This window comes from Mytilus edulis, chromosome 1, assembly GCF_963676685.1.
Source record: "Mytilus edulis chromosome 1, xbMytEdul2.2, whole genome shotgun sequence".
NCBI classification, from domain to species: Eukaryota; Metazoa; Mollusca; class Bivalvia; order Mytilida; family Mytilidae; genus Mytilus; species Mytilus edulis.
The window spans coordinates 114,074,102-114,100,206 of record NC_092344.1 but is presented as its reverse complement, the minus strand read 5'-3'; the positions used below and the strand labels follow the sequence as shown (position 1 = coordinate 114,100,206).

General features: G+C 32.3%; 1 protein-coding gene across 2 annotated transcripts; it reads right to left on the bottom strand.

Moving 5' to 3' along the window:
* Positions 1 to 1,303: 1,303 nt before the first annotated feature.
* Positions 1,304 to 25,146, bottom strand: LOC139500425 (uncharacterized). Of its 2 annotated transcripts, none has more exons than XM_071289171.1 (3): positions 25,022 to 25,146; positions 7,966 to 8,010; positions 1,304 to 3,541 (listed from the first exon to the last, which is right to left on the bottom strand). In XM_071289171.1, the coding sequence occupies exon 3, from the start codon at positions 3,382 to 3,384 to the stop codon at positions 1,309 to 1,311; it is 2,076 nt and encodes a 691-aa protein (XP_071145272.1). In that variant the 5' UTR covers positions 3,385 to 3,541; positions 7,966 to 8,010; positions 25,022 to 25,146; the 3' UTR covers positions 1,304 to 1,308. The 2 variants fall into 2 exon arrangements, with proteins under 2 accessions (XP_071145272.1, XP_071145267.1); XM_071289166.1 differs by lacking the exon at positions 25,022 to 25,146 and adding an exon at positions 12,736 to 12,918.
* Positions 25,147 to 26,105: the final 959 nt, after the last annotated feature.

Genomic DNA, 26,105 nt, shown 5'->3' with positions numbered 1-26,105 from the left:
GAAACACATGTTGTGATCTCTGCATAACCGATGAATGTGATTTTTCAATGACACGTGACCTGGTCTTTGGCGTCCCTGGTGAATGCTACTTTCAATGACACGTACAGTTATCTCTGGCATAACTGATAAATGTTATTACGAAAAGCACTTGTCGTGGTCTCGGCCGTACCTGATGAATGTTATTACGAGAAGCACATGTCGTCATCTCTGGCATACCTGGTGAATGTTATAACGAAAAGCACGTGTAGTGGTCTCGGCCGTACCGGATGAATGTTATTACGAGAAGCACATGTCGTCATCTGTGGCATACTGGATGAATGTTATTACGAGAAGCACATGTCGTCATCTCTGGCATACCTGATGAATGTTATAACGAAAAGCACGTGTAGTGGTCTCGGCCGTACCGGATGAATGTTATTACGAGAAGCACATGTCGTCATCTGTGGCATACCGGATGAATGTTATTACGAGAAGCAAGTTTCGTGGTCTCTACTGCACCAAATAAAAGTTGTTTTCAGAAACACAAGTCGTGAACTCAAGTGTTTTTGATGAATTTTTAACCAGGAACCCTGTTCATTTTGGCAGTCGGGTACCTGATAAATGTTATTTTTCGAGAAAAAAAAAGCGTGTCGTGTGCACATATCTCGGTATTTGTTTATTGATATCGCGGATTTTAGCAAAAATCTAGTCTATCCGAGTAGACAATAACTGTCTCCATGGAATTATGAAACCTAGTTTTACAGTACATATGCATAGTGCAACAGTTTTTAATCAGCTTAATAGCACAGCAGGGCGTATCTATATTATTCTTTGTGTTAAACAAACGTAGATAATATTTTGTCATGTCGATACTGATTAAGTATTGTTTTTAATCAATTCCTACAAGAGGATGTGTCAAGTCTAGTGTAGACTTTGGTACAATTAGCTAGAATAATTAATTAAAATAAGATTTAAGATTTGATATCTACGCTTAATAAATGCCGATATGGTCTATGTAAAGTCAATACACGTCCTGCGTTTGGGATCAATACATAAGCCGTAAGATTTGGCATGGGAAGTTATCACAGCTTAAGCTTTAATACAAGGCGTGATCAAGCACCCTAAATATTCCGCGATAGATTGTACAGATATTTAGCTTTTTATCAATATAAGCAAATTAATGTCGTTATTTCCGAGTAGTTAAATCGATAAATTTAACAACGTTTGAGATTTTTCCTGTAATCTATCTAGATATCACGCAGACACTTTTGTTTTGTTGGTTTTATCAGTAGAAATGAGTATTTTGTTCGAAATGTCATTGAACAAATTTCATTTTACTTTTATTTTTACAAAGTGTGTAGTAGAAGGATCATGTTTATGAGTGACATTTTTAAATTTTCTGTGTTGAAAGTTTGAAAGTTTGCCTAAGTCAATGGCTTTCACAACACGATACGAGTCCATTTGTTCAAATTCATCTTCACTATCATACGAGTCTACATCATCATCATCATGAGCACTTGGGTAAAACGACGAAGCACCTTGACTAACAGGAAACTCAGTCCTATCCCTATTAGTAGCATCAATATCAATACCATTCCATTCTCTTGCAGCTTCTTCCACTGCAATTGTGTCTGCCTCTGATACTATCGACCGGTTCGTATCAGAGGCTCGTGAAGAACTTCTCATCTGGTCCTTAGACATCCCAGAAATTCGTACGTCACCCAGAAAGTCGTTTTTAGACTTATCATCACTATGGATACCAGGCATTAATTTATGTTTTAAACGAACCAATTCAGCTTCATTCATGGGTTTTGATTGCTTCATTTGATTCCCGTCTCTGTCTTTGAACTGATATTTAGTTTGCATTAATCGAGCATTTAATAAAGCTCTATCATTGTCGTAACTTAGAATAGGCTTTTCTGGAAGGATAACGTTTTCTTCTGGTTCCTCAGCAAATGTTACTCGTTTCTGTAATTTTTGTTTTCCGTTCCTACTTGCAGTACTTGCTGTACTTAAATTTGATTTGAATGCTTTCCCTACCACATTATATGTAGTAATATCAGATGTCGATTCCGATACCATACTTCCACCATCACTTAAATTAGACATTTTAGCCGATATATGTTTGCGTAAATCTTCAAATTGTTTATCTAACTGTTTCATTACAATCTTTTTCTCATAAATGTGATCCAGAGTAGAATAAAGCAAGTCTGTTTCTGGATGTTTGAGCGATTTTGACACCTGAAATGATGAAGGTCTAGGATTTGGAATTGACCGTCCAGTTAGGGTAATATTTTCTTGACTTATTATTATTGGTTTTTCTTTTAAAATTTTGTCTTCCTTATGATGAGTTTTTAAATGATCGTGTGGTATTGTTGTATTTGAACTTGGTTTCGGCGCAGACCTTGGGTTTTCTTCCGCATTTTCTTCAAATTCATTCGATTTCCCCTGAATATTTTTACCAACTAGTAAATTTGGCATCCCACCATATGCCTTTACGGATGTCTTTTTAAATGGATGAATGTTTTGTTTCTTTTCAAATGTCAAAGAAATCTGAGCGTCAGATGATTTTCTACGTTTTACCGGAAATAAGGCAGGCAAAGATTTGGCGCGATACATATTTGAATCTTGATTTGGGGATGTTGCGTATTCACGGATTGACGACACTGATGATGGTTTCGGCTGGTTGATTGATTCTGTTGCATCCAATATATCAATAGCCTCGCATGTTGATATTGACGTAGTTGCCCTTTGTTCTGGCTTCTTCTTCAAGGTTGCATACCTGTGTCGCGGACTATTTGATCTTGCTAATCTTACCTTAGCTGGAGATGATATCCAATCACGAGATCCGTCCAAACTGTTTATGTCATCCATATTTTTCTGTAGCGACACTGCAATTTTAATTTCTTGCTTTGGAGCTGATTCCAAATCACGTGATAGAGGCCTTGACCTTGATAATGTTACATTTCTTTTACGATTTTCTATTTCTTTCTCAGATGCTTGATGACCAGATTTCTTATTGAATAAAGGTTTCTTTTTCGAAAATTTCTGAGGAACCTCCATGAAAGCCTGTGGTTTTGGAATTGATATTTGTCGGTCCCTTTGGAGAAACAAATTTGATATAACATTAACTGTATTCCGAACGGTGTCTGCCGAAGATGGATGCCTTTGCTTGTTTTCATTATTCACAGAAGCAACTATATTTATCAAAGCAGCTTGTTGAAAATTATCTTTCATGTCTGTGAACCTTCTTGGTGAATTTTCTCCTCTGAGGGCGACAGAAGCCGAGCTTGTTAGTCTTGGATCATTTTGTGTTTTCCTAAGATACGGATACTGGTCTTTTATTTCTTTCAGGGGGTAAACCCGCCCGGCAGATTGAGTTCGCATTGTTGTAACCTCTGTCATAATGTCAAAATGATGAATACAAAATTTAAATCTACTTTGGAATTATATGTAAAAACTTCCTTTATATATGCGTTGTTTTATAAGTATTACATCCATATTAAGCAATTATCCAAGTAAATATTTCAAACAAAGTGCAACATACGGTCCTCTAAGAAACCTGAAAATAAAATTATTAATTAATAATAATCCCAGTTGCTGATATGCATACTTTACTTTTATCAATGACTAAGAGCTGATATAAATCTACAAATCACGCCAGGTGAGTTATATAGAAGACAAAGAATACGTTGATATAATACCAGATAACTGCCATTTACTGGGAGCTAAAACTGGTATAAAGATATGTTCAAGTTAAAAACGGGGTAAAAATATTGAAATTGGTTTGAAAACGTCAATGAAAAGTGAAACCATCCAACGTATTGCGTAATCGTCGTTTCTTGGATTGTATATATACGGTTAGGCAAATTTAAGGAATGCTTAAAGTAAAGATAAAGCTCACTAAAAACTGGTTCCAAAGAAAATCAAACAACCTAATAAGGCTGTCTTTTCATAGCCAAAAAACTTTGTAAGACTAGGTTTGCATAACCAAAATATTAATACGGATAAATTTGCATAGTCAAAACCTTAAAAGACTTGGTTTGCATAACCAAATCTTAGTAAGGAAAAAATATTTACATAGCCAAAACCCTGTAAGACTTGGTTTGCATAATCTAATGTTTGTAAGAATAGATTTACATAGCTTAATTCCTATAGAACTAACTCTGCATAAACGAGAACAACCATTGTTCTTGTTTTATGAAATTTTTCTCGAATAAATTAATAAACGCTGGGCAACATTTTTACTACTGAGTAGACATTTGGTTGAAATTTCTTAGTGTCCCTCATATGATAAAGACAAAACGTTGATAGAAGATGAGTATATTTTTGCTGGAGATACCTGAGTCCCACAACAATGGCAACGATAAAATTATGAATATTGAATAGATGCTAAGCCCCAAACCTCCTTTCCCAGTACGGTCAATCGAACAGTGTAAGTTAATCATGCAGAACGAAAGTAAATCAGTGTGTTCGATTACATTCACAGCGTTAATAACAAAATATATCAATTACGTTACGAAGTTAAACAGAACAATAGAAGTAGGATTTAAATGATAGATACATTTAAAAAAAATACTTTGAAAAAATATGCTTTGATGTATTGATAAAGTTTTTATCAAAGTAAATAAATATAAAAGGACAATTTTCTATCAAAGAACTTCTAAATAAATAAATCCTTCATTCCAAATTATATATTTTTCAATATAAAAATATTAAAATTATATAAGTGTTAAAATGCAGTCAACAAGAAAATATGGACAATAATCATTATTCAAATATATTAATATCTAGGAGAAATGTATCTCAACTTAAAATTTCAGAAATAATTAAACTAGGGCACAAAAGTTCGTCTGAAAAATAAATACCAAGCCACGTCCACTTGATGTTTTTGTTAGATGTATTTTCATTTATCTCCATCTGGTGAGTTAAACCTTTTTCAACTGATGTTAACAGTTGTTCTTCTGTTGTCCTGTTACAACACAGTCCCAGGTTAGGGGAGGGTTGGTTCCCCGCAAACATGTTTAACCCCGCTACATTATGTATGTATGTGCCTGTCCCAAGACAGGAGCCTGTAATTCAGTGGTTGTCGTTGTTGCTGTGGGTTTTTTTTTCCATTTCGTTCATTTTTGTAGTACTATTTGGCCACTCGCCGAAGCAAACAAATTGTAAATCCCCTTTGTAACATTGGCAAAGCATCAAATATCATTTCAAAAGTTCTAATTTCTATTATGTTTTAGCTATGACTTGTTTAAATTTATGTATAATTACTGTCTAAAACAAGTATGCATATTATATGAAAATGAGGTAAACTATTCATATTGTCATCAGAGAAGATATTTTACTACAACTACTTATATTGATAAACTAGCCCCAAGCATCATGTCAGGCATTGTCATTACTTTAAAAAAAAAACAATAAATTTCTTCTAATCTGAGAAACAATTCGACATTTTAGCAAAATGTTTTACTAATGATACTGATGATCCACCACAAAGTTATATAATAGAACCATACAACTACATGTTTATGTAGTAAGCAAATACATGTACATATAGATATAGAAGTGCTTTTGCTAAATTTAGATGCGGAGTAGCTCCGTTGAGAATTGAAACAGGGCGGTATGAAAATAAAAATGTAGACGAAAGAGTGTAATTTATGTGTAATGATAGCATAGAAGACGAAAAACATGTAATATTATCATGCCCTTTATATGCAGATTTGCGCTTTTGTCTATATAGTGAAGCTAAGAAATATAATGTCGATTTTAAAGATTTGTCTGATGATGATAAATTTGTTTATTTATTTAAAAACATTAATTGTTATGATATGGTTGCCAAAACCTGCTTTGATATTTTAAGTAGAAGAAATACCTTTTTATATTCTCAAAAGGAAATTTTAATAATCGTATTTATTTTAACTAGTTTTATACAGAAATTGTTTTACAGTCTCTCATAATTCTTAATAGAATGGTACTTGTATTTTATATTTGTGTATTTTCTGTTTTATATTGTGTATATACTCTGTACGTCCTGTATATTTATGTATTGCAAGTAGTGAGACTTTAATAACATATTGAATCATTGACTCATATAAAAAAAGATGTGGTATGATTGCTAATGAGGTCATTCTCCACAAGAGACCAAAATGACACAAAAATTACTACAGGTCATCGTACGGCCTTCAACAACGATTAAAGCTCATACCGCATTGTCAGTTATAAAAGGCCCCGAAATGGCAATGTAAAACAATTCAAATTTATTTATAAACAAACAACAACCACTGAATTACAGGCTCCTTATATCATGTTCTTAGATATCATCTCCCATTTAAGAAAAAAATACATGAACAGATTAACCTTTAATGTGTTGTTCTCCTAGCTACAAAATGTATCCAAAATCAAAGATGTGGAACATATTCTATCGTAATCATTTGGTAATTAATGCAATTGGTGTCTCAGTTAACACAATTAATAACACCATATATAGGAAAAACATAGAACTCCTTTTGTCATATAAAACACAGTCAAACATCCAAACATACTATCCACACTCGTCTGTGTCCACACTTGTATTGATAAATAAAAAAGTACTTGTCTACTGTAACAAAAAAGGTCTATTGCGTTAAACAGTTAACCCTATAGATACTAACAATGTCGACAATTTGCGTTAAACAATTGATTCTTTATCATTAGTATTTTACGCAGTTTTGATCGTTTATAATTTGTTTTCAATGGGTATTTAATCAAATAATTCTTTAGATGTTAAAATATTAATAAAATATCAAACAATTAATGTTTATTGACACCAAGACATCGAATTATATCAAATGAATATAACGTTTACACGACAAAATAAATGTTTAAATAAAATTGAAAGTAGTAAGATAAATAACTCGGTGTTAAAGGTCAGAAAATTGTCAAAAACAAAAGGGTTTGATCGAGTGAAAAATGTACGTCTCTTGGTGACATGAATGAAAATGGCTTTGAAATAAACAAGAAACACTATGTATCTATAGTACCTCCCTTATTATATGTTTACGGGGATGATTGATCTGAAAGGATTATCTCAAAAAGGGATCATTGAATAAAAAGACATTGTCCATTGATTTGAAAATAAAATAAATGTTTTTATCTTCGCCATTAAGGAATTTGTATTAATTTACCTTCGTTTTGGTATAGAGCGACTATCATTGAGGCAAAAATAGTATAAAAATCTAAGAAAGGGTCAAAGGGGTGCCGTGGAACTTTAGAGAACTCTGGTGATAAGGGAATAGATAAGGGTAGGATTACTTAATTTATTGACTATGACAACATATAAAGTAGTCAGATTGCAAGGAAATTCTCTCAAACCGGTGCTAGGGGATCTTAAACTTGATGTGAGGCGAGGGTTTTTGAAGGTCAAACTGTGGCTTGAGACGAATAACAGCATTAAAATTACAGTTCCATTTCTTAGTTACCAAACATCCAAAGTTTTTAAAAAAAAATACATCTAGATGATATCATACGGTTGGGTGTCAATCTCCTAATCGTTCCGAGCGTATTAACTTGATTTGTATAAAAACTTAACAGAACTCATAAAAGATCTACCATCAAATTCTCCAAATAATAAAGCACAGTAAGATAAGACAACTGCAAAGGTGGCGGGCGAAGCAAAGTTAACCAAAATCCTCCTCTTTTTCATATTTCAATCAGCAAACAAACAAAACATTTAAACTTTTGGTCAATGTAGTTTTTGATGAAGTTGAAGTCCTATCAACTTGAAACTTAGTACACATGTTCCCTATAACATGATCTTTCTAATCTTAATGCCAAATTAGAGTTTTGACCCCAAATTTTACGGTCCACTGAACATTTAAACGTCTCAAATGCGAACACTTGTTGTCCCCTGTTTTTACAGCTCTTCGTGTACCGGTTCGATGTTTCAGAATAATATTTTTAACTAAATTGTAGCAAAATCTTTTATCAGAAAACAAACATTTATCTTACCTTTATTCCTTGTCCATTAAGATGTTATAGCTCCTTGTGAATAGCCTGTAATAAATACATGAAATATACATTAGTTAAAATATATAAGTATAATTGTCATGCTGTATTTGTAAAACGTACACATTAAATGTTATCAAAGAACAATCTTCCTTGTAAAAATATCAGATTTAAAACTTTCTTTTTCACAGCAGGTCATTAGATTTTAAATTTTGTAATTTACAGTGATTTAAAACATTTAAATGCTTGCCAACGTTGCAGATGCGTAGTAACAAACTAAAAAAATCACGGTAGAAAGTCGTAAATATTTCAAACCGACATGCGTTTGTGGGCAAGCGAAAATCGTGTATACATAGAGACTAACAAATATATAAATATTGACTTTATTTTTCAAATGAAAATATACTTTTTATTAGTTTTTTTATTCTGGTACACCCCTTTTACGTGTGCATGTGTATATGGAGATAGCTTAAAAAAATGCGACCAGATCATACAATATTATATCATAAACACAAGGCGAAATCAGCGCCGATATTTTTAGTAGTGGTAACCACGCACTTGCTTTTCCTCAATATCATTATACTATATAATATCATAGTAAACACATTAGGACGACACCGACCGTTCAAGGGCTGTATAGCCAGTCAAGGTCGTTAAGAACTTCATTTGTTAGGACGACAGAAATTGATGGCACTTCTGAAAGTAATAGCAGTGCATCATTTATTGCTTTCTCATGTCTACATTTGTATTTGAGGGAGAAGTTATATTCAAAGAAGAAGCCCAGTGGAAGTTATTCTAGCAAGAGTCACAACAGAAGTTATATTAGGTCTGTACGTAACACGGCCATGAATAAAACATTGTCTGCATATCTCTCTTTAAAAATAATTCATTCGTTGAAATTGAATGGAACGAAAGAAATCTGAACTTAATCCTCATTTTATATATTGATCTAATAGATTTATTTCACAAATATATGCTTATTAATATTTAATGAGGAAAAATGGATTATGATTTTAATTCTTTAATATCGAGTATGTATTATTGAGGTATATTATAATGTCTTTACGACTCTTATTTTTGTAAGTTTACAATACTTTTCATTATAAGTGTTTGGTTATTGATATTTGACATACTATATAGTAGGATTTCTCAAAAAAGAATGCAAGAAGATAGCAGACAGACTACAAACATTTTAACTAATTTAAAAGTCAATCTTTAATTTAAAGCATTTGACTAAATCAAACAGAACTGTGGCAAATAGTCTGCCTCGTGTGTCTGTTTCCAGCCAATATATTCATACCAACAAATTGAAAACCAATCATACCAACAAATTTCGGATTAAAAAAATAAGTTTCTGCAAAAAAAAAAAAAAAAGCTAAACTGATACCCGTTGTTGCTTATTTTCATGATCTAGATGATAAAAGAAACACTGAGTCACTAATCTAAAAAAAAAATAAAAAAAAAACATAAGGCAGTGTGTCAATAGCTGTTGTATGATTTTGTCCATTCAGAAATGTGAAAACAGCAGTTTAGTTAGTATAATCTGCATGTTGAAATTATTTTGTGTATAAGAATTTCCGTGGCAAAGTATTCTTTCTTTTAAGGGTGCAACTAACCCATAATAAACTCATCATAGATACCAGGACTGGAATTTTATACTTGCACAAGACACGCGTTTCGTCTTCAAGAGACTCATCAGTGACACTCGAATAAAAAGAAAAGCATAAAAAAGACAAATAAAAGTACGAAGTTGAAGAGCATTGAGGACCAACAATTCTTAAAATGTTTGTCAAAGACAGCTAAGGTAAATCTATTCCTGAGGTAGAAGAGCCTTTTAAATATTTCAAAAATTTAAAGTTTTGTAAACAGTTAATTTATAATTATGACCATTTTAATAGTTATCCAACAAGGACGCGGTGTGTCAGTGTAAGATCACCCCGATGGCAGGAGGCCAGCGGGTGATCTAACACTGACACACCAAGTCCGAGTTGGATAACTATTTTACATCCCAGCTCTTTTAGATTAGACGAAAAAACATTTACAATTCATAAAATCTAGTTTAGAACGCTACACAACCATTATAATATAATACTTTATATATTACTATATGATGTATACCCTTTATGACCCCCCGAACCCGATGAGTAGATATCAAATAATGTCAACTCGCCCCACTTGCCTATTGGCCTACACTATATCGCCACTTTATAAAAAAATCGCTCCACTCTTGTTTACCGACTCGCCACACTTTTGGAAAAAATGTAAAATCAAATTGAACAATCAGTCTGACAACTCACTTATTTTCGAAAAAGGTTTAAACCCCACTGAATATAGGTCTGCCAACTCGCCCCACTTATAAAAAGATCTTGCTTCCTTTAAGTATGTTAAATTACTGTATATCGTATCCTGTCGTCCTGGTGTATTGGTATGTGTCTTGGCTTAATATGCTAAAGGTATAATCTCAGCATATACTCTAGATTTTTTCTACGTGAATACGTATAATTAATTATAAGTTTTATAGTGGATTTGATATTCCCGCCAAAATGTTACAGAACAAAAGAAAGCATGATGCATAACAAAGAAACTCAAACTGGGGTGATCTGGTAGGGACGATCCGGCTCAGATCACCCCTGTTAAAACAAAGGAGCTGGGATGTAATATCAATGATAATTTATTTCAACACAAAAGTGCTGACTACTGGGCTGGTGATACCCTCGGGTGGAAAATCCATTAGAAGTGGCATCGACCCAGTGGTTTTAAATAAACTCATCATAGATATCAGGATTAAAGATTCTTAATAACATTAACGGTACCAATTTTCCTGCACCAGATGCGCATTTCGACAATACATGTCTCTTCAGTGATGCTCGTAGCCAAAATATTTGAAAGTCAGATACCCTCGGGAATAAAAACTCCACCAGCAGTGGCATCGACCTAGTGGTTGTATATAACCTCCTCATAGATACCAGGATTCAAGGTCAGTAAACCTGAAATCATTTCTGTATGTATGTCCTTCTTCGATATATGATTTTGATGGCAATCATTTTTACATATAATGTTTCAATGAGTGTTTATCATGTAAAATCATACTTTGTAAAGAATCACTCCGATTCAAACAAAAAATTCTCTGAAACCGATATTATCAAGATGCTTGATTTCTTGATTGACAACATATTTGTAACGGTCGGAGGACGTGTTTTTCAACAGACTGTCGGCATCCCATTGGGAACAAACTGTTCCTCTCTACTTGCCGACTTGTTTCTTTATTATTATGAGGCTGACTTCATGCAGGAACTTCTTATGAAGAAAGATATAAGTTAGCAATATCCTTTAACTCTACTTTCCGCTATATAGGTGACGTTCTTTCACTAAACAATTCAAAATTTGGTGACTATGTGGAACGCATCTATCCCATCGAATTGGAGATAAAGGATACTACAGATACAGTTAAGTCGGCTTCATATCTTGACTTACATCAAGAAATTGACAATGAGGGTCGGTTGAAAACAAAACTTTACGACAAAAGAGATGATTTCAGCTTTCCAATTGTGAACTTTCCATTTCTAAGTAGCGACATTCCAGCAGCACCTGCATACGGGTTATATTTCTCCCAATTAATACGATATTCCCGTACTTGCATTTCCTATCATGATTTTCTTGATAGAGAGTTACTGCTCACAAGGAAGCTATTAAACCAAGAGTTCCAAATGGTGAAGTTGAAATCATCCCTTCGTAAATTTTACGGACGCCATCACGAGTTGGTTGACCGTTATAGAATAACCGTTTCACAAATGATATCGGATATGTTCCTTACGTCGTAACTACAATCCCCTTCCCTTTCATGAATGTGACCTACCGTATTAGACTATTTACCGGATTTGTAATCACATAAGCAACACGACGGGTGCCACATGTGGAGCAGGATCTGCTTACCCTTCCGGAGCACCTGAGATCACCCCTAGTTTTTGGTGGGGTTCGTGTTGTTTATTCTTTAGTTTTCTATGTTGTGTCATGTGTACTATTGTTTTTCTGTGTGTCTTTTTCATTTTTAGCCATGGCGTTGTCAGTTTGTTTTAGATTTATGAGTTTGACTGTCCCTTTGGTATCTTTCGTCCCTCTTTTAATGATACATAGGTTTGGGAAATTCAGTCTAAGATTGAAAATCAAGTTACTATCAAAGTTATGCTTTTAATATTGAAATCAAAATGAAACAATAGTACAATTACAATTGGAGCAATCTTCCCAAAAATTTACATTCAATGAGGCAAAGCAAGATTTCTTTATTCTTTTAATTATTGTTTTGCATTTATTTGCGCTCTTGCTGTTTGTTTTTGTTTAAACATTTTTTTTTAAACATTCTTACCGGGAAAAATAGTCAGCCGAATGCATATAAAACACATATATGAAACTATTTAATTTTAAACGTGGACCATTTAACAACAAAATATAATAGTGTATACATGTATAAATCAACATCGTGGGAAACTATCTTAATTGAAGTTAGTTTTCGTTTTGAAAATAAAATCTTTAAAGGCAATAATTACCAAATCACATACAATATTTCTTTAAATATTGAAGTATGTATAATGACTTTTAAAAGACGGCAAATATGATTAAACTGAAACATTATGCAATAAGATAGATTATTGTTAAAAACAAATTTTAAATTATTCGCTTGTGATTTCCAAAATTTTCGGTCTGCCTGTTCTAAGTCGATTTTCATCATTTGTTTTTAACCGAGTTATAAATTCATATAAAAACAAAACTCCCTACCTGCAAAGTTAAACTCCAGTTTTAATCATTTTAAAAAATTTTGTCAGTTTTAACAAGTAAAGGTGTAAATAGCAACTGAGCGACAATTAAATTGTCAAAATTAAAATACACCATTATTTTGGTATACCTTGATTTACGTTTGATATTTAAATAAAAAGGAGCTTTAGCATGACCTCGGGTTTTATCATAAAATGGCATTGGAAACGATATTTAAACCCAATGAGATAAAGCAGCAAAACATTTGTAAGGTATATAATAAAGATGTATTAAATTGGTGCTATGGTTGACCTCACACCATTTCAACAAAGACAAATACAATCAAATATCTACTGCAAATAATTCAAAACTCATTGACTCTAATATACGATCATGTTTTAAATTTTATAACCTTGAGGTGAACTACTAGTATTTCAAGGAACTATCCTATTGTTTTGAACAGCCGACATTAATTTTGAATCTTCTATCTAATATAAGAAATTGTCACAATACACTGGGGATACGCTTTTAAATTGAAGCTACACGAAGATTTTCGGGTAAAGCTAAAGTATTATACGTAAACAGGCGTTATGGTTTCATACTATTTATTTTGTACATGAGCAACACGATGGATACCACATTTAGAACCATATCTGATGACTCTTCCGAAGCACCTGAGATCACCCCCCCCCCTTTTTTGTTGGTATTCGTGTTGCTCAGTCTTTAGTTTTCTATGTCGAGTTTTTTTGTATTGTTATTTGTCTTTTTTGCCTTATTCTTTCCTCTTTCTTTTGCCATGGCGTTTATCAGTTTGTTTCGATTTTTGAGTATGAATTTCCTTTTGGGATCTTTTGCCTCTCTTTTTAGAATATATATTTTTATAGATCTATACCCCCAATGCTGATAGACTTAGTTTTTTTTTGTTATTTTTAAAATAAATATTCAAATTACAGAGAAATTGATATTTTCTATAATCAATAGCTTAACTTGTTGTCTCATGGGAAACAAAGATTGATGAGCAATTTAATGAAAAGTAAATATTATATCTCAACTATATTTACATATTGCAATTAAATTGTGTATTAAAGCATATAATAAATATTGCTCATTCGGAATTGTAATTACATCTTCAAATTAAATATTGACATTTATAATGAAAGATTTCATTGTGATAGATGCTTTGTGGAAATGGAGGATTGTGGAGATTAAATAAAGCAAATATCCTTGACAAATTATATAAAGCAAACATCACTAGAAAAATCATTAAAAAAACTTCAGGAGACGGAACATCTTTGCGTTATTGTTGCTGTTCCTTTCAAGCGTGACGTATTTGAAGTAAAACTCCGTATATTTCTTAATGGTATAATTTTATTGGATGAATTTGAAGAGATCATCGTGTATCAACTTCATAGCACATAAGAAGGAGAAAATATAAATACTGCCAGGTAAAAACAAACCATACAGCATATTGAATGAAATAAAATAAGTAGATATAACCTAAATAACATGTCTAAGAAGAACAGACGACACTGTGGTCAAAAGAATCTAACAGTTATACTCGTGCTTGTTCACACTATACGGACTTCAAATACAGGAGTGTGCTCTTTACGCAGAAACTGTCCCAACAAAGCTACGAGGAGGACAGATTAAAATTGATACTCCGAAAATTTTACGGACACAATTACGAATTGGTTGACCCATACAATGTGTCTTTGACCAAAGTAGCTAAGGACATTTTTACCACATGTTAGAATGTGGTTTGTCATTACGTCGTCTAATCTTTTAATTACCGAACGTGACTTGTTCCCGATTGTGACTGTTTTGCTGAGTGTGAATTCGCATTGCTATAAGCCGTGTTTTGGTACTTTTCTATCCCAAATTCATGTATTTAGTTTTGATGTTATACTTGTAATTCTCATCAGATTTTGTCAAATGTCTTGACGTCTTTTTAGACAATATACGTATAGTGTCTTGAAATATGAAATTTATTTGTATGAGGCTTAGAACCGGGGGAAATGCGAGGTTCTACCGAGCATTTCCACTGTTTCGTGCCGAATACAAATAAATTTCATATTTCAAGACACAATACGTATATTGTTTTTATACTGAAATCGATAAAACATTAAAAAATTAAAAAAAATATGTAACAAATATTATTAAAAAAAGTGTTTGGAATTTCCCTCTTGGGGTACCATTTTTGGGGTATTTCCCTATGACCGTAGTCCAGGCGGCAGGACATTGACATTGTAAGGAATTAAAAAGAAAAAATGAACTTAATAACAATAAACATGGTATATAAATTACCAATTTGAAGACATACTGTCATAACAAGTTTAAATTCATAAAAGTTTGACCATTGTTACTACACGTTGTCATGGTTGTGACGTGACGTTGTTGAAGAAATATAGTAGTTCCGGTAAGAAGGCGGGGCTTATAGGTTAGTTGAGGTCATTGACGTTTAAAGCTAACGTTTATACGTATAGCTTTATCTGTATAGTAAAATAGCTGATTGCAGTATTATAGGGTTATTGCATGGATATTGGGGAATATTGTCCCGAGTAGAATTTTATATTGCACGAGCTTGCGAGTGCAATATATGTTCTACGAGGGACAATATTCCCCAATATTCATGCAATAACCCTTTTATTGTAGTTATATAATATTTGAAAGTAAAACTTGGTTTAAACCAAAATTTTGTGGTTGATGACGTCATGAATTTTGAAGATTTATTGCACTAGTGCAAAATTAAAATTTATTGCACGCTAACTTTTGGTTACTTTCTGTGGGAAATATTATATTAATATACAATAAAATTGGTTATATTCATGTGTTATGGTAAAGAAAATTAATTACCGTTTTCATTTATTCGATTTGATTTGGTTCAACGTAATTTGTATGATGTATTACGTTTTCTTGTTTGATTCAGAATTAACCGGACATTGAATATAGTTAATTTTCTAATTGCTACCTCAGTTTGATATTAATAAGTTTTGCAATTTTCATATTAAATGTAATATCAGTATTTAGTACAAATATAATTTTAAATCAATCTTAATTTTATCTAATTTTTGATAGATAGTTTTATTCATTCAAATGTGACGTCAATTTTTGTGTACTGTTTTACAAATTCAAATGTGACGTCATTTTTTTGTCCCTTTTTTTACAATTTTAAATGTGACGTCACTTTGCGTTGAGGCTTTGACTAATTCGGGTGTGTCTATTTTTAATGTGTTGGATTTTGTAAGTCTTGTGTGGACGAAACGCACTTCTGGCGTATTAACTTATAAACCTGGTGCCTTTTGTTAGCTATTATTCGTGTGTTTGTTTGTCAAATATGTTCTCCTATTTATTTGTATTTTAGTCCTGTAATGTTGTGTTGTCATTTTAATGTTATATTTAACATGGCAATTAAAGCGGGAGGTTTGGCATGCCACAAAACCAGGTTCAGCCCACCATTTTTTCTTTAAAAATGTCCTGTACCAAGTCAGGAATATGGACATTATTATATTGTAGTTCGTTTCTGTGTGTGTTACATTTTAACGTTGTGTTTCTTTTGTCTTGTTTGTTTCCTCTTATATTTGAGTGTGAATTCACATTATTATAAGACGTGTCACGGTACTTTTCTATCCCAAATTCATGTATTTAGTTTTGATGTTATATTTGTTATTCTCATCGGATTTTATCTAATGCTTAGTTCGTTTCTGTGTGTGTTACATTTTAATGTTGTGTCGTCATTTTCCTCTTATATTTAATGCGTTTCTCTCGGTTTTGGTTTGTGATCCGGATTTGTTTTTTTTTCTATCGATTATTGAGTTTTGAACATCGGTATACTACTGTTGCCTTTATATTTACAATTAACAGGAACCCACTTACAAGGTGGGTTTGAGGTGTGGGGGAGGGGGGGTTCAACTCTGGTGCTCTGGAAAGGTAAGCTATGTTAAGTGTCCATGCTCCCATCCCATAGTCACACTGTGTAATCACATGAAGGCGTATTCATGTATTTTCCAGTCTATATTTGGGGGGGGGGGGGGGGGGGGGATTCTTACATGATTCTTATCGCTGCTCATTCAATTTTCGGAATCAAAAAATTTACTATAAATAGTAAAATCACAAAAAAGATACCAGGACTAAATTTTGTATATACACCAGACGCGCGTTTCGTCTAAAAAAGACTCATCAGTGACACTCGAACCCAAAAAAGTTGAAAAGACCAAATAAAGTACGAAGTTGAAGAGCAATAAGGACCAAAATTCCTAAAAGTTTAGCCAAATACAGCTAAGGTAATCTAAACCAGTGTTTTCACATGCATGAAGCAACAACACAACCAAAGCAAGATAATGCACGTTACTATGCAGAACAGACGGGTTATCTTAAGTATGCATTTTAGTGTTTATTGAGAGGATAAAAACTGCGTCAAAAACATTTTTAGTCTGCAATTTCCGATAATAGAGATTCTTTCAAGCAAATCTTTAAATGGTTAATTGAATTTTTATTTTAAATCTCAACCGACCTTGTTAAGAGATAAATGTCTTAATTGGTTTTCCCTTATTTTTAATCAGTTTACTAAATCAACAAATGGTTCATTAAATTATCGAATTTTCTGTCGAGACATTTTAACATTTATTTTACGTAGAACATTAATTTCAGATAAGAAGCAAATAATTGTTAATTTAAAGTTGAAAAATAATAACTCCAGAATGCAAAAAGAAAAATATCAGTATATATGTTACACAAAAATATGACATATCTACCAGTATCAAATACTATAATCAACATTCAACCTTATGATTATATAAAATCTTTTTAAAACACAATTTTGTCTCCAAAGTAGAAAAAGTTATGTTAAATTATTAGTAATATATATTAAATGCAACAAACATAAGAATAAGAGAAATCGATTTCAACTTAGGAATGAAAGAAACCGAATTGCGATTAAAAATGTGTCACGTTCTTTTATGGTCCGATCAAGAAAATGCAATGAAATCACTAAAAATTTGAAATGTTGTTTGATGTCAAGTTATTATGTCACAACACCAACCTAGTAATCTGATTGCAAATAATAAATAAGCCATATACCGTGTCATTTTGTCAATTGCCTCTTCAAATTTCTGATTGTATTCAGAAAGAAAATACAATCGTTCAATATCAATGCCAAAATGTAATATAACTTCAAGTGGTATTAAAATTATAATTGTCTTTTTACTACAATACACATTACAGTTTTTTGGACTGCTGTTAGTGACGTGTTTTCCTTCAATTTTACCAAATCTTACTGTATTACTGAATAGTTTTTTTTCTCTATCTGATATATATCATTAAAATAATCAATAAAACAAAACCTGTCTAAAAAGGTGAATTAATAAATGAAGATCAAAATTAATTGAAATTCGTGCGTTCGAAATAGAGAGGTAGATACCAATATGACAACGTAGATGACGAAAATATACAATCAAACAAATCCCAGCCAAGCACAGTTTAAGAGAAGGACTATGCAAGAGCAAATACAGCTAAACAGATGTAGGGAAGAGAAAAAGGCTAAAAAAAAACTATCAAACAGACACAGAACCAAGCAAGACCCAATATTGCATAGTATAGTCAATGAAAAGGACCAAACATGACCAAAAAAACTGCTGTGCACAGGTAAGGAAAAGCACTAGGTATGTAGGCATGACAAAATACAACCACCACAAGTTAAAAACGAGATCAACACACTATGACACATGTAGAGGAATGGACTAGGCATGGTCATGCACAAATGTGATGCAGATAATGAAAAAGGTAAGACAAGACCAGATACAATGCAACACAATAAAAATCAATGTAGATAAAGGCAATAGTAGCCTAGTATACCGCTGTTCAATAGGTATAAATCGATTTAACTGAAACAAATCTTGATCTCAAACCAAACGGCGGAAAACATATCAACTATAGGAGGAAAACAACAGAACAACAGAAACAATGAACAAAAATAAACGCAAACATACAACGAACTATTTGATTACAAATGGGTGTTAAAACAGTATTGTATCCCATAGGTATTGTTGGCTTCAAGAAAGGCAGCAACTTGTTGCTACATAATTGTCAATACATCCCGACACAGACAAAGGAAAGGACAATACATGTTGGTACAGGTAAAAACGTGGACTATCGTGTGTCCCCAGAAAGGCAGCAACTTGTTGTTTCATATATAAGTCAACAAATATGAAAATATAATTCTTTTAACAGGCTATCAGCTAATAACGAAGAATTCACTGTTTTAAAATCTGTCTGTTTTATAAGAGGTAGGGAAAATATTATCTTTATTAAAGTTTGTTTCATTCACAGGGTCAAAATAAAAGATGCTTAAGTCTATAGAAAATTGAATATTGAAGAATCTTTATTATTTTTTAGTTTTAGTACTTTTCAACAGTTTTACACATTGCAAAACATAAAATGCTATTCAGGCCACATATTACTGTTGAAAGCATTTGTATACAAATTGTAGATTCTGCATGCTTGTGTCATTTTTCATCGAATGATGTGTCTACCAAAATAAATTAAAACGAATCAGTAACTTTACTTCCAACAAAATTTGGTTAAGCTTTATTATGTCAATCATGAATATTTGAAGATAAATACTCAGATTTGACAGAATAGTTAAAATAACCGTTTTCGACTATTTTTATGTAATCTATTTAGAAAAAAGGCATGATATTGTTAAAACTATAAAGTTCACATATTAGGCTCTGATATTCTGAATTTGTTGAAGATTGACTTTTTAATTGACCCTGGTGTGCAACAAAATCAAGGAAAAACTAAGCTTACCTCAAATATGAACTTAACTTTGTTGACAGCAGACATGTCATAAATTGGTCTAGCTTGCGTCAATTACTTAGTAAATAATAAAGTCTATTTTAATGATCGAATGTCTGATTAAACAGAAGAAATAATGAATATTTCCGATAACAGAGGCAAACAATGAAACAATAAAATTCAAAAATTTCGATCGGAAAATAATTACAACTGAGAATATAAACTATAATAAAGGTATACCAACTTTCTGTAATTAAAGGATACGACCTAATATCGTTCATTAAACACTTAATTGTTTTACAGGTTAGAACAGTGAAGATTCAAATGGGAACCGCATTGATTAGACATACTGTAAACACTTCTGATGGGGGAATAATTACGAACTCTGGTTATTGTAATATAACAATTATCAGGACGAGAGGCAATGCTAAACAAAATGAGTTCAAAACAGGAGTCAAAATTTGGAACTACAGAGAACAAATATAAACATTGCAAATCAGAAGTGACAAGTGAAGACAATTCACAAACATTACAAATCAGAAATGACAAGTAAGGACAATACATAAACATTTAAAATCAGAAGTGACAAGTAAGGACAAAACATAAACATTGCAAATCAGAAGTGACAAGTAAGGACAAAACATAAACATTGCAAATCAGAAGTGAAAAGTAAGGACAATACATAAACACTGCAAATCATAACTGACAAGTAAGAAAAATACATAAACATTGCAAATCAGAAGTGACAAGTAAGGACGATACATAAATATTGCAATTCAGAACTGACAAGTGAGGACAATACGTAAACATTGCAAATCAGAAATAATAAGTAAGGACAATAAATAAATATTTCAAATCAGAGATAGAGAAAAAAAACAAATCCGGATTACAAACTAAAACTGAGGGAAACGTATCAAATATAAGAGAACAACGACACAACAGAGACACATCACCGAAATGTAACACACACATAATCGAACTATAATGTAACAATGGCCATTTTCCTGACTTGGTACAGGGCATTTTATGAAAAAATGGTGGGTTGAATCTGGTTTTGTGCCATGCCAAACCTCCCGCTTTAATGGCAGTGTTAATTATATCATTAAAATGACAACATTATACGACAGGGTTACAATAAATAAACAGATAAATTGGAGAAAATATAGGACAGAGAAACAAACGAATAATAGCTATCAAAAGGTAACAGGTTAAAAAATATTTGTATACACCAGACGCGCGCTACGTCCACACACAACTATGCTCAGATGTAAAATATTTGAAAGCCATAACAACTACAAAGTTGAAATAACAACAAACACTTATCTCTAATACTGGAAAATATTCAGACGTAACATGATATTTTGTAATTCCAGATGTATAATTAGATATCAAAGGTACCAGGATTAAAATTCATTACGCCAGACGCGCGTTTCGTCTTCATAAGAATCATCAATGACGCTCATATCTAAATAGTTATAAAGCCAAACAAGTACAAAGTTGAAAAGCATTAAGGACCCAAAATTCAAAAAAGTTGTGTAAATTACAGCTAAGGTTATCTATTCCTGGGATAAGAAAATTCTTAGTTTTACGAAAAACATTAAGTTTTGTCAACAGAAAATTAAAAAAAATGACCTTATAATTGATATTCATGTCAACACCGAAGTGTTGACTACTTGGCTGGTGATACCACCGGGGACAAAACGTCCACCAACAGTGGGATCGACCCAGTGATGTTAATAGTTATCAAAGGTACCAGAATTATGATTTAATACGCCAGACGCGTGATTCGTCTTCATAAGACTCATCAGTGACACTCATATCTAAATAGTTATAAAGCCAAACAAGTACAAAGTTGAAGAGCATTGAATGAATGAATGAATGAATGAATATTTTATTTGCAAGAAGCATATACATGCTATGGCAAACGAAAATATGTACACTATATGACAAACAAAAGACAGCAGAGAACAGTAGGTACAGAGTATACAATAATATTATGACAATATATGTGATATAATTTTCCAAGCTGCATTTAAATAATTGCATAGTTTTTACTGTCAGAGATTTAGAATGAGCCTGTAATAAATTATCTAACTGGCTAAGATTCTATTGGATTGAATGAATTTTACAATTGAGAGCACATCACTAAGGAAAGATAGTTATATATGAATGGTCTAACAAGTATGGGTATTCAGCACCCAAACGTTGATTATATTGCTATAGTATCATTGTTGCACTATCCCAGTATACAATCTAGAAAGTATGGGGTCTAAATGGCACTTGAAAATAAAACAGTACAACACAACAACAACAACAAAAAGTGAAAATGTCGATGATGTATTTGTAAATATCGTGCATGGTTAAACAATAAAAGGCATTGATTGATTGGTTCCTCCTGATGTGTACTTTAGGAGATAATAAAGTCGAGAGTATCAATTTATTGAATTGACAAAAAAATTGAGAATAATTAAAGATAAAGAAAATGTCCAAGCAGAATTAAAGGTTTCGCGTGTCGGTCGAATAAAGGACTCCGAGTATAACTTCCACTGTCTAATGAATACTTTATTAGTTTGACTGTTTTATGATCCCAGTACCTTTCAGTGACCCTCCAAATGAGGCCTTTTTCTTCATTTTGTTTTAGATTAAGCTAGCTATAAAACCAGGTTCAACCAATTATTTACGTTGGAAAATGCATGTACCAAGTCAGAAATATGACGTTTGTTTTCCATTTGTTATATGTTGTGTTTGACAGTTTGTGAATTTTTGCTTTTTTAAATTTACATTGGATATAAGAAAGAAGATGTGGTATAATTGCTAATGAGACAACTCTCTACAAAAGACAAAATGACACAGAAATTGACAACTTTAAGTCACCGTTCTTGTTTTGTTTTAAAAAGGGCCTTGTCGTGAAAAAATTAATAATGTTCTATTCGAATAACTAAGTGATGTCGATCCATTATAGTCTGAAGTGCTATGGACAAGTTTTAAAAACAATATTTGTTGTTCTTTGGATTATCGTAACTTGAATACCTTGAAGATTTTATAGACAAACGTAATGTTTGCCATTCTATTTACTCATAAGAAGGAATATCTGAGTATTGCTATTATTTCTCAAGAACGAACATAAAGGAGACACTATTTGTTTTCATTTTTGAATTTCTCTATTCATTTTACGATAACATTAAACATAATTTATATGGTAGTAAAGTATTATATATGTCAAAAGGTTGAACAATGTTCTTATAGGTCAATATTTAATCATTCAATACAAATAATTTTAATTTTAAGTAATAAATAAGAATTACAAGGCAAGTTTTCAATTGATACTCAGTCACATATTGTGACTTGATAAATGTAAACTATAACATGAAGTGATATACCAATTAACAACAAGATTAAAAAAAAAAAAAAAAATTATGACCTCCATAACGAAATCATAATTTCAAAATTTTTTTTTTTATCATACTATCTTGAGATTTTTGTTATATATAAGGAAGTTTAAACTGGTTATACGGTCCTTTGCACGGTTGTTGACTTTTGTTAACTAAGGCATTCCGCCAGCATCATTTATTAGTGGCGATGAAAATATCTTCAGATGGATAGAGTATGATTTTTACTGTAATTCGTATTAAACCCGAAGTGTTACTGAGGTTTAGAAACATGGTCACTTCCTTCCGACGGGCAGAAAAACCCTAAGAAAAAAAATACGTTTGGCTGTGCGGTTTGTATAAATTAAAGCCCTATGCAATCAGATGTCTAATCCTTTGCCCCAGAGAGAGAGAGAGAGAGAGAGAGAGAGAGAGAGAGAGAGAGAGAGAGAGAGAGAGAGAGAGAGAGAGAGAGAGAGAGAGAGAGAGAGAGAGAGAGAGAGAGATTCATTGGCGTCCAAGTAGTATCATATTGACAACCGTATCCATCGCATTTAAAATTTGTAAAAGGTTTTCGTCCTGATTTCGCATGAAATAAATGCCAACTAACGTTAGAAAATACTTTGTTTTTCCAAAAATTCGAAAATATGTAAACAGTTAGTTATAATTGTTACCATAGCAATGATAATTTATGTAAACACAGCCGTATTAACGACATGCTTGGTGATTCCCTGGGACAAGTAAACCTCAACTTGCATTGTCATCGATCCAGTGGTTGTAAAGAAACTCATCATAGTTAACAAAAATAACATTTAGTACGCCAGCTGACGCTTGGATAAAATATAATTTTTAAAAGATAATACAGAAACACGTAATCTATGACAAGACAGCCCACAATGTCCCCATTTTAATGCCAAAACATGAACTAGAATTATTAATTTGATTAACTTTACACTTACGCACTTTCTTACACTGCTCCAATTTAATGAAAAAGTGTATAACTATGTTGCTCTTTTGAAATACAATTTCATACAAAAAATAAGCAAGAATATTGCGCGAAAATAAAGCGTACTCCTTTTATTTGTTGGTTCTTATACCGGTATATAACGCTGTTCGGTCATACATGTAAGGCATTCTTGTGTTTTATATGAAGATACGGATGCAGAAATGCAAAAAATTGGGGGTTCAAAGAGTCCCAACTTGAAAATAAGATTACAGTCAATCTAATTTTGTTATATCTGAGTGGAAAAGATGGGCTTCAACTGCAATAACACTGTCCAAGAAACTGAGAATTGTCGCTTAATATGCGTTCATTTTCGATGAAATATAACATCAGTATTATATCGTTCGTTTTTTTTTGTGTGTTTGTTTGTGTGTTTGTTTGTTAGTTATGTTTTTTTCTTTTTTTTTTATTTAAGTTGTCATGACCTAAGCTTAATCTTTGACTTGGTTTAGCGCTATAAACCAGGTTCAATCCACCATATTCTACATTTGAAAATGAATCTGACAGTTGTTGTCCATTCGTTTGATGTGTTTTTATCATTTAATTTTGCCATTTAATTAGGGACTTTCCGTTTTGAATTTTCCTCGGAGTTCAATATTTTTGGAATTTTACTTTTTTTCTGTGTCTGTTACATGTAAACCTGTACTTAAATACTTTATTTTCGTCTTTGAGTTGCATTTGACTTTGACCCTTTATCTGGTAATACAGTTCCTGTGTACCCGTCTTTCATAAAAAAAAAAAATGATATAATTTTATAATGAGCAACCCATTCCTGGTTGGAAAATGTTTGTTGAATATGTTGCCAAGCTTATTTCCAGTGCATCGACAGATTGTACGGAAACAAATGTATATCACTTAATTATTTAACGTAACTATTAAAATCAACACGTATACACAATACTTCGTGACGACAGTTAATCACTGATAAATAGTTGTTATATTATTCTGTGGAACAATGCATATAACATCAACTGTAAAAACAATAAAGCATAAAATCTGCACTACATTTTCAAAATAAAATATAAACCTTATAGTTAGATTCTTTATCACGTCCAAATAATCTTGTAATTTTGATTTGGCACTACTACTGCTAGAACTTAGGTAGAATTTCAAGAAACTCGGTGTTATATTATTTTGAAGAACTTACCGTTTATCTGTTATCCTCTGTCTTTATTGATTGTGAACTTCGTCAAAGTAGCTTGTCACGTGTCTCGGAAATATATCATCTATTGACGAGGAAATCATCCGTCTTAGATTGTACGGATTTACTACCTATATTAATAATATGTTTTATTGATTTACAGGTATTGATGTGTTATTAATTTTATCAAATTTATCTCCGAATTCCTTGGTAGACATTCAAACGTAACAAATTCTATAGTCTCTAACAGTTAAACTGGTTGAGATTTTTAATTGATTAAATGGGTATTGTTTTAAATAATTACAACTTGTCTAGATGAAATAAAATGATAGTTTAACTGGGCGACAGAATATCAGAACAAACCTGGATTATTAAAAGTACGGTAGTTTATAAAAGGACGAATATCATTAGATGGGGATTTATTTCATTTTTTTTTACTTAGATACACCATAAATATTTTTAGAATATATAAATCAAGTGAAAAAAATGAGATTATCGCATGAACTCTGAAAGGAGTGTTATTGGTCACATCTTCATGGTAAACGTCTTCCGATGTGTATATATCTAACGCCATGCGAATACAGACTCAAAATCTCTCGACAGGGTATAGGACGAATATACTTGTATATATGAAGATCGAGGACCTCGAATACCTGTCTCTCATACAGTTGGGACATAGAAATACACTACTGGTCAACAAATATGGGAACGTGCATAGTGTCGAATTTAGTCGTTGATAACTTTGAAGGAGCATTTTTTTCGTAATGAGCACATCAATGCTGATGACGTCTGTGACATGTTACAATGCACGCATATATATAGTTTTCCACAAACCAAAGTAGCAAAAATTAAATTGTGGTTGCAGTAAATCGTCCTGAATCAGAACAACATCTTTTGTATCACCGGGAACATATATTCCATCTTAAGGATTTTTGCTCCTCGATTTTTTGATTTTTTGCCAAATTTTCGGAATCCCCTAGTTTTATCCATGTATTGTCATTAAAAAAAATGCCCACTAACACCTATTTTTCTTTTCATAATTTTATTACATAAAGATTCCAAAACCGTATTTCAAAATTTTATAAAATTC

Coding starts and splice junctions, on each gene's coding strand:
- LOC139500425 (XM_071289171.1), bottom strand. CDS start 3,384: ATGACAGAGGTTACAACAATGCGAACTCAATCTGCCGGGCGGGTTTAC.